Source organism: Gracilinanus agilis, chromosome 2 (genome assembly GCF_016433145.1).
Source record: "Gracilinanus agilis isolate LMUSP501 chromosome 2, AgileGrace, whole genome shotgun sequence".
NCBI lineage: Eukaryota > Metazoa > Chordata > Mammalia > Didelphimorphia > Didelphidae > Gracilinanus > Gracilinanus agilis.
This window is the reverse complement of record NC_058131.1, coordinates 277,458,316-277,470,532: the sequence shown is the minus strand read 5'-3', so window position 1 is coordinate 277,470,532 and position 12,217 is coordinate 277,458,316. Positions and strand designations below refer to the sequence as shown.

The window sequence follows — 12,217 nt, the reverse complement described above, 5'->3', positions numbered from 1 at the left end:
TTCTCGTCTTCCCCACATTCCCCTGCCATAACCTATCTGGGGCCAAGGTCTGTCAATTCCACCTTTGCAACATTTCTTGAATGTATTCCCTTTTCTTTTCCTAATGCTACCACTCTCATACAGACCTCATATTTTTACAACTTTTACAACAGTCTGCTAGTGGGTCTGCCTGCTTCAAGTCTCCCTCCTTTCTAATCCATTCTCCATTCAGTCACCAAAATGTTTTTCCTGAAGTTCAGGTCTCACCGTGTCATACCGAGATTCCCAAGGTATTTCCTATTCAATAAACTCCATTGGCTCCCTATTGCCTCCAGGATAAAATACAAAAATCCATTTTATAATCTAATTCCCCCTTCCCCACCCACATTCCACTTTTAATATTCTTGTACTTTTTTTTTTCTTCTAAAATTCTTATCTTCTCTCTTAGAATCAATACTGTGCATTAGTTCTAAGGCAGAAGAACCATAAGGGCTAGACAATGGGGATTAAGTGACTTACTCAGGGTCACGAAGCTAGGAAGTGTCTGAGGCCACGTTTGAACCCAGGATCTTCCCTCTCTGGGCTTGATTCTCAATCTACTGAGTCATCTGCCTTGTATTTTTTGATCCAGTGATAGGCCTCCATGCTGTTCCATGAACAAGATCCATCATCTCTCAGCTCTAGCCATTTTCTGGGGCTGTCTCCCTTGCCAGGAATTCTTTCCTTCCTCATCTCTACTTTCTGACTTCCATGGATTCCATCAAGTCCCAACTAAAATCTTATCCTCTACAAGAAACCTTTCCCAGCCCCTCTTAGTTCTAATACCTTCCTTCTGCTGATTATTTTCCATCAATCCTGCATATAGCTTGTTTGTACATATTTATTTGCTTGTTGTCTCCCCCATTAGATTAGGAGCTCCTTTAGGGCAGGGACTATCTTATGTCTCTTTTTATTTCCTCTGTATTTATAGCACAGAACCTGGCATATAGTAGACACTTAATAAATGTTTACTGACTCAAGCTGTAGTTCTAGTCCCCACATGAATCAGAAAAAGCAAGAGTCAAATTTCCCGTCATTGCTTCATACGTATTTTGACAAAACCAGTTCCTCATACATTCAAGGATGATGACACAGTTCCCTGTGTCTCCCCCAGAGAAAAGATAATCACCTAACTGGAGACAGGTTTATTCCTATTATTGTGTAAATTATCCCAACCATATCCCTATACCCTAGCAAGAAATGACTGACTGAAATGAATTAAATGAAAAGGTTAAGAAATGAAATACATAGATATTATTGTCACATTCTGACAAATATTTATTGAATGTGTATTGTTATCTGCACTCTGCTGCCTACCTCCTAAGAGTGACTGATACAAACACATAATTTGAACCTTCCCTCAAGGGTCTTCAGATCAAGCTTGAAGACAAGACATAGACATAAAACGAATTTTGTTGAAATGATAGAGAATATAAAATATGAAGGAAAATTCCATTAAGCAGAAACCTTCTAGAAGGCTGCCAAAGAACAACTGGTCCCATGGTAAATGAAAATCTTTTGGAGAAGCACAGTCCTCTAACTGAGAGAGCTTGTTTTCTGAGTCTGTTCAATTGTAAAACAGAATCATACTTAGAAGAGCTGTGAGCTCTCAAGGAACTGGGCCTTTGGCACACAGAACAAGGCCTTGCTTTAATCTCCCCTGAGTTTTCCCTGGGAGCGGGTCGGTGGTCTCTGAACCCTGACTTTGTTCCCGTTTTAGATTCATTGATTCACTTCAGTTCAAGTTTTTAAAGTATTTACTAAATGTCTTCCATGGGACCCACACCATCTTAGGTCCCTCTGAAGGATATAAGGAATAGTCCCACCCCTAAAAAAGGTTAGCATGGCTGGTGGAACAAACTTTTTGAATGGGGGCCAATTGGAAAACATCATTTGAGGATATTTTGAAATTTTTTGTTATTTTTTGCTACGTTTTTGAGGAATTTTGGTATCTGAGGAATTAGTACTTCCTGCTATTCTAATTCTAAGTTTGAAAGTTTCCTCTATGATATGACCAGAAAGCAGCTGCTTCAATAGACTGGGCTTCATTCTGAGAACAGCAGGGGGACCCAGGGGCACTTCCAGGGCTCAGATAAGGAGAGGCACGGAATGTGTAGAAGTCAGCTGTTGGGGGAGCTTGGTCCTTGACTCATTAGGAATGATTGCTGGTTTGTTCCCATCTTCCTCTCATCAGTCCCTGGTACTTCCGCTTCCCAGGCAGCCAACACCAGAGACTTCTGGAGCTAGTATATTCCCTTCACTCTCTTGTTGTCTGGATCGAATGGAGACTTCACATGAGCTTGGGCAGGGTAGGTCACTCCCATCCTCTCAAGGGCATAGTCGCCACTCTTCACAAACTCCAGGGATGCCTGCCAAGGAGAAAAGGAAGAAGGCAATAGGACATATATCTTCTCCTGCCTCCAAATCTATGATCTGATGAGCTTTCAAATAGCAGGTTGCCCTAACAATAAGAAGAAGAATTTGCAACTACATGGTGTTTTAACATTTAAGAAAGAATTTTCTTCATAGCAGCTCTGTGAGTTAGGTTAACAAAAGTATGATTGGCTCCATTTTACAGGTGAAGAAACAGATACTCAGAGAAGGTTAAGGGCCTTACCCAAAGTCCCACACCTGGGGGACCCTTAGACCTCGCTGTATCAGCGAGCCGAACTGTTTGGACCGATTAGAAATGTGTGTTCTCTCTGTACAGCAATTAAACCCAGGGCTAGAACCACTGGAAGAGTGTTCCCTCATAATTTGATGGCTGAGGAAGCTGAAGACCATTTTGGATCACAGGATTTAGAGTTGGAAGGGACCTTAGAGACCAGTTAGTCAAACCACCTCATTTTACAGATGGGGAAACAGAGTCCCAGAGAACTGAAATGATTTGCTCATAGTGACACTGTGTAAAGAGCAGGACAAGAGATTCAAACCCATCTCCCCTGTCTCTACGTCTGATGACCACTTCCCCTTCTGAAGTCAAGAGTATGTAAGTTCAGTGATGTCTCCATCACTTTATCATTTTGCTCCTGGGGAAAGGTTGAGTTTTATAATCACTAAAGCCAACTCCCTTAGATTTTGGCCTTGATGTCTTTGGGACCCAGAGGTAGCAAGACCAGACAAAAGTCAAACAAACAATCTATTTTTCTTCTCTCCCTTCCTGCTCCCCAATAAATTCGGGCCCTTGAGAAAACAGCAGGAAGAAGTTTTAAAAAGGATGGTTTCAGCTGAACATAGGCAGGCTCTTCAGTTTCTCTGAGAGCAGCTGTGGTCACAGACAAGCTGAGAACCCAAAGTCAAATTGAGTTCATGTCCTGGAGGGGCGGAACAAACAGAGCCAAAGCTAACTCAAATCACTTCCCAGACACCCTGGCCTTTTGCTCTCTCCTCACCAGCTATAAGCTCTACCTGGCTCTGCTGTGGGAGAACTGGAGAGTCCAACCTGTTCCAGAAAGAGTCAGTTCTCGTAGAGAAGTAAATGAGTGTCATGTCCAGCCCAGTATGGCTGATGAGATGTGACAGCTGGGCTGGCTGCATTTGCTGTATCAGCGAGCCGAACTGTTTGGACCGATTAGAAATGTGTGTTCTCTCTGTACAGCAATTAAACCCAGGGCTAGAACCACTGGAAGAGTGTTCTTAACTCTGCAACATAAAGAAATGACCATAATTTCTGGCAGTTCTAGTCTTAGCTGAGAAAAACACATCTTCCCAGAATACAAACTTGCTAAATGAGTGGGGCCAGTGTACCAAGAATTATGAGGGGTAGAGCTATCTACATATAATCACTAGGTATGTAGTCACATACCAACAAACTATAATTAGCTTCTGGTAATACCAGATGTGTTGGGCAGCTAGGTGGCAGAGTGAATAGGGCACTGGGCTTCGAATCAGGGAGACTCATCTTCACGAGTTCAAATCTGACCTTGGACAATTACTAGCTGTGTGATCTGAGGCAAGTCACTTTAACCTTGTTTGCCTAATGGCAACCATTCCAATATCCTTGCCAAGAAAACCTCAAAAGGGGTCATAAAGTGTTGGACAGGACTGAACAATATCAATACCAAAATGTGGAGGGTTTTGTCTTAGAAAAGGGACTGTCCTTTTAATAGGATTCAGCATCTCATTGAGCATCTCCTAATCTCTTATTTTGGAGATGTTTATCACCTAATAGTGACTCCACTTTAGTTTCTGGCCCAAATGAATTCATTTTTTTTAACCCTTGTACTTTGGTGTATTGTCTCATAGGTGGAAGATTGGTAAGGGTGGGCAATGGGGGTCAAGTGACTTGCCCAGGGTCACACAGCTGGGAAGTGGCTGAGGCTGGGTTTGAACCTAGGACCTCCTGTCTCTAGGCCTGACTCTCACTCCACTGAGCTACCCAGCTGCCCCCTCCAAATGAATTCATTTTTGACTTAAAAAATAAATGTTTTATTAATGAACTTTGTCTTTACATTGCAGGAATTTCTAGGAAGAAAAACCTCCTCTCCTTCCTCCAGATTAAACCCTCCCTCGTGACAAGAGAATAGCAATAAAGCAAAAAGCATCTCCTAAGGTATGCAATCTTGTTGTTGTTCAGTCCTTTCAGTCACATCCAGATGAAGAGCTGCACTGTTCTTTGATTGCTGGCTCAAAATGAGTCAGGAAAAAAACCCAAAACAAAACCAAATGAGTCAGGAAGACTCATTTTCTTGAGTTCAAATCTGAGCTCAGATACTTACTAGCTATATAACTCTGGGCAAACTCTGTTTGTTGTCCTTATATTATTTCAGATGAATTTCTTTGTGTTTTTGGTTTTGTAAAAGCACATGGGGGAAGGGAAGAAGAAGGTGGACCATGGTACCAAAAAATGATCAAACTAGAAGGGATCCTCCTCTGCCCTTAGTCCTTTTTCTTCCTTGAAAATAGTAGAAATCCTCCTATGTGGGGACTTGTGCTGGGCCTTGTACTAACTATGATTTTTATCAATGATAAGGGCAAGGATGGCATGCTCATTAAAGAAACATATGACACAATAGCTGGAGAAATAACTAGAATGTTGAATGACATTCTAGTGGAGGAAAGAATGAAAAAAGTCTTAAATGAGAACAGTGGGCAAGTACCAAATGAGATGAAATTACACAGGAGTAAAGAGAGTCATTCATTCATTTAGGTTCCAAAAATCAACTTCACAATTACTAGATGAAGAAGGTATGACGAGATAGCATTTTGTCTAAAAAAGATCTGAGGATTTAGAGGAATAATAATAATAATAATAAACAACTACCATTTTTATAGTGCTTTAAGGTTTGCAAGGCAATTTACATATGTTAACTCATTGATCTTCACAACTCCATGATCTTATTACCGTCACCACATCTCAAGCTAGTTGATGATCTTTCCCCTTAAACATGCTCCTTTCATTTCACTCTGAGTATGGCACTGCCATCTGTGAGGTCCCCCAAGTTCATTATCTGATATCCAGATTCTCTTCTCTTCTCTCATATAGAATTGACTGCCACATTCTGTTATTATGTCTCTGTAACATAGGGGCCTTCATTGCCATTTGGTCCATCACATTGCCCTTTTAATAGGCCTTTCAACCTTTTGGTTCTTCTACTTCAAACCATTCTTCACATGCTGCTAGGATCTGTCTTCTCACTTCTCATACATATATCTGGTCATGCACTCCTCCACTCAAAACCCTTAAATATCTCCCAAGTGCCAGCAAGCAGTCCAAATTCCTTAGCTTGTCATTCAAGGCTTTCCACAATCTAGAGCCACCCCACTTTTTTGGATCTTATTTGATATTACTACCCTGTACATATCACAACAAAACTGGACTACAAGTCTTACTTTGCATATACCTGATCTCCCACCTCCATACTTTCACTCAGGCTGTTCCCTTTCACCTCTCCTCAAATCTGTTGAATTCTTAACCATCCTTTATATTTACCTCAAATGCCACCCCCTCCACAAAGACATCCCTCATCCCCTTCATTAGCTATGACTATTCTTCTCTGATGTAGCACTTCATACCCCTCATATACATATTCTTGTATCATTTTGTTATATACTTAGTTTTTATTTCAGCCAATGCTCTTCTTAAACACTGTAGGGACTTCAGAAACATTTGGAAGGGAGCAGCTAGGTGGTTCAGTGGATTGAGAGTCCTAGAGATGGGAGGTCCTAGGTTCAAATTTGACCTCAGACATTTCCCAGCTGTGTGATTCTGGGCAAGTCACTTAACCCCTATGGCCTAGCCCTTACTGCTTTTCTGCCTTAGAACCAATATAAAGTATTGATTCTAAGACAGAAAGTAAGGAAAGAAGAGAGAAAGGAAGAAAGAAAGGAAGAAGAGAAGGAAGGAAAGAAGGAAGGAAGGAAGAAAGAAAGGAGGGAGGGAAGGAAAGAGGAAAGGAGGAAAGAAAGAAAGAAAAGAAAGATTTGGTAGATTGAAACAAATATGAACATAGAATACTAGAACTGAAAGGGATTTCAGAGATCTCCAGTTAGAAATTTGTTCCAAGCCCCTTATTTTGTAGGTGAGAGATGGGAAATTTCCTGCTGAAGGTCATACTGTTAGTCAGTGACAGGGCTGGATCTGGTTTTAATACCTTTTCTATCACACCATGACTCTGCTGAGTCTGATTAAATGTAGGGTCCTTCTCTATCTCCACATTCCCCCCCACCAAAATTTTCAATTTAGGAATTACATACTACTCAGAATTCACAGATTTCCTAGTTCTGGAACCCTTCTCAAGTTGTTGAAATAAATTTTCCCAAACACGGCTTTCCTCCAAGGTTGACTTTATCCATGGGTAAAGTAGGCATTTAACTGTGTGGAAAGAATTGTGGGGGCGACAAAAAGTCATCAAGCCAGACTTTCCAGCCAAAAAAAAAAAAGCCTGCCTTCTTTGTGCCTGAAATTTCACCCTTAGTGATTTATTCTGAGAGGTAAAGTGGTACAGAGGAGAGATACCTGGTTTTAAAAGTCAGGAGGACCTGGGTTCAAGTCAATGTGACCCTGGAGAACTCCCAGCTTCTCTGTGCCTACAAGCAAGGCTCTAAGAATTTTTAAGTTGCAGACCAATTGCCTATCTGTATTGGTAGAGGGAATTTGCCTCCTGGGAAGTTTCCCCTCTCATGAAATCACAGGTCTGGGCAAGAAGAAAAATATTCCTTTGGGCTAATATTGAAATGATGTCAATAACAACAAATTGTATTGACAAAACACATTAAGGTTTAAGAAGCATTTCTCCCACAACAACCTTGCAAAGTAAATAGGGATCATCCCAATTTTACAGATGAGAAAACTGAGTCTCAGAGATATAAATTCCTTCATCCAGGGTCCTGTAGCTAGTAAGTGTTGAAACTAAGATGTCAATCAATTCTTTTCCCTGTACCATTTTGCTGTTTTCTCTCCTTGGGGCCCTCTTTTATAAGATAAATCCCTCTAGAAGGGATAATACATTATGAGTTCATTAAAACCTCAGTGTGAATCTGATTATTTTTTTTTTTCCCAGAGCACCTGAGAGCATCAGGGGCCTAGAGGTGGGAACAGAAGTGGGGAGAGGCGAATTAGAGAAAAGACAAACAACGCATTTGGAAACAAACTCCCTTTAACTTCACATAGTGCTCAGGGGGCAAATTCTGTCCCTCTCACCAAGTCCTGGGGACTTGAGTTGGGAACTTCCCTCTGGTTTCCGTCTGAAAAATCTGAATTACTGTCCACCTCTCCACCCCCCCACTCTCTCCACATGCCCTTTCTCTCATTTTTTCCCCCTTATTCAGACTGCAATTAGCATATAAATCAGGCTGGAAGTTATCACACCCAACTGAGAGATTAATGTGTCCCATTAATGTCTGCTTAATGAACACTGCCTTTCGGCAGGAAACATTCTGGGTCCCTGGCGAAGGAAGCCTGTGGAAAGGGAGGATTGGCAAAGGGAGATTATAAGAAGAGGGCCACCCACTCCATTGCCTCTCTTCACTATCAATTTGCATAGTTTTCAATTTGGCCTTAACCAGCCCTGGGTGGAAGGTCAGTGACAGGGGAATATCTTTCACATACTTTTCCTGAAGGACTTCAGGGCTGGCAACCGTTCAAACTTTTATCCATATTTCAGCTAGAAAGCATAACAAGACAGGAATGTATTTGTTTCAGAGTGAGCCGGACTGTCCTTGTAACCTTTGTTCCTGCTGTCTCATTCCTTTACAAGATTCTCTCCCTTCTCAACCTTCAAGACCTGGTTCAAGTCCCTTCAAGACTTCCTTGATTATTCCAGGCCTCCCTGATATCCTCCTCTTCTGAGCTCCAACAACACTTCAATTCTACAAAAGACTATTTAACTCTTAGTGATATATTGTAAGAGATGGCAGGATTTAGAATTGGGCAAGACCTTAGATGAACTATTTAAATATGATTAAGTAGGATATGACCTTAAGCAAGTCCCAATCTCTTTGGGTCGCAGAGAGGCCTCATCTGTAAAATGTAGATGATAAATTGGACCAATGGTGTTGAATTTAAATAGAAACAGATGCCTACAGGCTGCATATTAACTTAGGAAAGTGCATATGAATCTGTTGTATTTGGGGGCAGCTAGGTGGTGCAGTGGATAGATTGCCAGGTCTGGAGCTAGGAAGACTCCTCTTCCTGAGTTCAAATCTGGTCTCAGATAATTTCTAGCTGTGTATCCCAGGGCAAGTCATTTAATCCCTTTGGCCTTAGTTTCCTCATCTATAAAATGAGCAGGAGAAGGAAATGGCAAACTACTCTAGTATCTTTGTCAAGAAAATCCCAAATGGGGTCACAAAGAGTTGGATATTATTGAACTACAACAATAAATGAGAATCCTTAGATCCCTTAATCTATGGCAAAAGATAAGGAATTATCTTACAGGTGAAGAAACTAAGGCCCAAAGAGGTTAATAACTTGCCCAGAGTCATGTATGTAGCTAGTCATAGAGCTGACATTTAAAATAACTCCAAATCCAGTGTTCTTCCTGCCAAACCATGTCACAGGTCCTGGGGAAGTTAATTAATTTGTCTTTGAAACTTCTGTCTTAGGGCTCAGTTATTTTGATTGGGGTGACTCAATGAGTGAAACCTAGCTCATTTGGGCAGTCAAGCTATCATCTCATGGACTCCAAGTCTCAGACTATATGCTTCACCTTCATACAATATACAGCTATCCTCCCATCTTGTCATCTGCCTGCCTACACCCTGTAACCCTTTTCTAGAAAGACCATGTCAGCTGGCCATCCTACCCATAAACCCACTTTCCTTATTACTACTATCAACTCCCTAGGACTCTTCTCTTGATTTCACTCAATGAATGCAATTTGTTGGCAAATCTTGTCATTTCTACCTTAACAGCAACACTCATATACATCCTCTGATTTCCAGATCCATGACCACCACTCTGGTGTAGGCTATCATCATTGAATACCTAGATAATCCATTCCCTAACTTTTGGTCTCAGGCCCCCTTTAGACTCTTAAAAAGTATTAAGAATTCTAAAAAGCTTTTGTTTATGAGAAATTAAAACTGATCAAATTTTAAAATATTTACAAATTCATTAAACTAAAGATAATAAGCCATTTCAAACTTAGTATAAATAACAATTTAATGAAAATAACTATATTTTCCAAAAACAAAAAAAGTGATGTGACATTGTTTTATATATTTTCAAAAATCTCTTTAATTCTTAGCTTAACATAAGAAAGCTCACATTTAATCTATTGAATGTGTTTATTTGACATCTATGAAGAAAATCTGGCCTCAAATAAATAAGGTAGTTGGGAAAGGGAGGAGTATTTTAATAGGTAAATAATGTCTTATAATAAAAACAGCTTTGGCCCTGTGGATCCTGAAAAAGTCTCCAGAACCCCCAGAACCACATTTTAAGAACCACAGCCTGGACTATGGCAATAGCCTTCTCAGTAGTGTCCTCTGCCTCTACTCTTTCTTCACTCCACTCCAGTTTCCACTAAGGAACCATACTGAAGCATAAATCTGACCATATCACTACCCTTCCCTCACCCCTACTCATTCAACTCCAGTGGCTCCCTGTTACTCCCACAATCAACTTTAATAGGCTCAATTTAGAATTAAAAACCCTTTTACAATCTTACTCTTTTTATATTTCCAGTCTTCTATTTTACTCTCTTCCAAGTATATACCCCTATACTCCAGCAATACCAGGCTGTGCACCCCTCCGAAGTCTATGCCTTTTCTTTGGCTAGTTGTGCCTAGAATGCTCTCCCTCCTTCCCTCTGCCTAATGTTTCCCCTGGTTTACTTCCAGACTCAGCTCAAAATCCCACTTCTGTCTGAGACTTTTTTGAGTTCCCTCTTCTCTACAGCTGATACTTTTCCTCTGAAATTACCTCACATTGACTCTGTATATATCAGGTAGCTAAATAGTTTTTTTCATATTGTCTCACTGTTAGAATGTGAGCTCCTTGGAGATGTGGCAAAATTGGGACTTTAATGCATTGCTGGTAGAGTTGTGAACTGATCCAACCATTCTGGATGGCAATTTGAAACTATGCCCAAAGAGCTCTAAAAGACTGCCTGCCCTTTGATCCAGCCATACCATTGCTGAATTTGTACACCCAAGAGATCATAGATAAACAGACTTGTACAAAAATATTTATAGCTGCGCTTTTTGTGGTGGCAAAAAACTGGAAAATGAGGGTATACCCTTCAATTGGGGAATGGCTGAACAAATTGTGTTATATGCTGGTACTCAAAGGTATAATGAACTGGAGGAATTCCATGTGAACTGGAACAACCTCCAGGATGCATAGAACCAGGAGAACATTATACACAGAGACTGATACACTGTGGTAAAATCGAATATAATGGATTTCTCTACTAGCAATAATGTAATGATCCAGAACAACTATGAGGGACCTATGAGAAAGAATGCTATCCATAGTTGGAAGAACTGTGGGAGTAGAAACACAGAAGAAAAACAACTGTCTGATCACATGGGTGGATGGGGAATATAATTAGGGATATTGGCTCACAATGAGCACCCTAGTGCAAATATCAATAATATGGAAATGGGTCTTGATCATGACACATGTAAAACCCAGTGAAATTTTGCATCGGCTATGGGAGGGCGTGGGAGGAGGAGAGGGATAGAACATAAATCCTATAACCATGGGAAAATGGTCAAAATTAATTAATTAAATAAAAAAGTTTAAGCTAAGAAACAAATAAATAAATAAATAAAGGAAAGGACTACAGACAATATTTAAAAAAAAAAAAAAGAATGTGAGCTCCTTGAGGGCAGGGAGTATTTTTGCTTTTCATTGTACCTCCAGCATTTAGCATGGTGCCTGGTACATGTTATTCAGTTGTTTTTCTGTTGTATCTGACTCTTTATAACCTCTTCTGGGGTTTTCATGGCAGAGATACTGGAGTAGTTTGCTATTTCCTTTTCCAGCTTGTTTGACAAATGAGGAAACTGAGGCCAACAGGGTTAAGTGACTTGCCCAGGGTCACATAGCTAATAAGTATCTGAGGCCAGATTTGAACTCAGGAAGATTCATCTTCCTGATTCCAGGCGTAGCATTCTATCTACTTGCACTACCTAGCTGCCTGAGCCTAGCAAGGAGGTAAGTGGAGCTTTCCCCTGGTTGCTGATATCTAGTAGGACACACTTGGATTATACATTTTAGGGCTGGGAGGGACTTTAGCAGGTCAGCTAGTTCAACCTTCACATTGAAAGGACCTTCCATTTCTCTTATTTCTAGAGCTGTAACTAGTAAGGAGATAAATAAGGCTTTTCCCAGGGTGCTGACTTCTAGCAGGGCATATTTCCTGTCTTTCTTTTTTGCTTTCTTCCTGCAATTACTACCTACTCTATAATTTCCTTTGTGATTAATAGGGGTGTGTATCCCCTTAGCTGCTACCCTCTCGCTCCTCTAGTATGGTTCTCCTACCCCATGGCTCATTTTACTCCCCAAAACTCAAAGGGATAAGAGCCAGGATTCTTGGTGGGACTGACTACTTCCTCCTGGTACATCTGTATCTGTCCTCTGCACTGTCTTCCCTTCTCACTCTCTCAATCAGACTCAAAGTTGAACTATCCTCGGGGCTGTCACTGGCCTCCCAACTTAGTCTGACCTACCCATATTCTCTTCCCCACAACACTCAGCCTAGAACTGAGAACATAGTGTACATTTAAAAAATACTTGGTGGATTAACTA

General features: G+C 40.8%; 1 protein-coding gene across 1 annotated transcript in view; it reads right to left on the bottom strand.

The window, feature by feature from the left end:
- Positions 1-1,272: 1,272 nt before the first annotated feature.
- SARDH (sarcosine dehydrogenase) overlaps positions 1,273-12,217 on the bottom strand; it is a 142,485-nt gene continuing 131,540 nt past the window's right edge. The window contains exon 20 of the mRNA XM_044663950.1: positions 1,273-2,387. Within this exon, the coding sequence (XP_044519885.1) occupies positions 2,262-2,387 (126 nt within the window). The 3' untranslated portion in view covers positions 1,273-2,261. The remainder of the gene's footprint in view (positions 2,388-12,217) is intronic.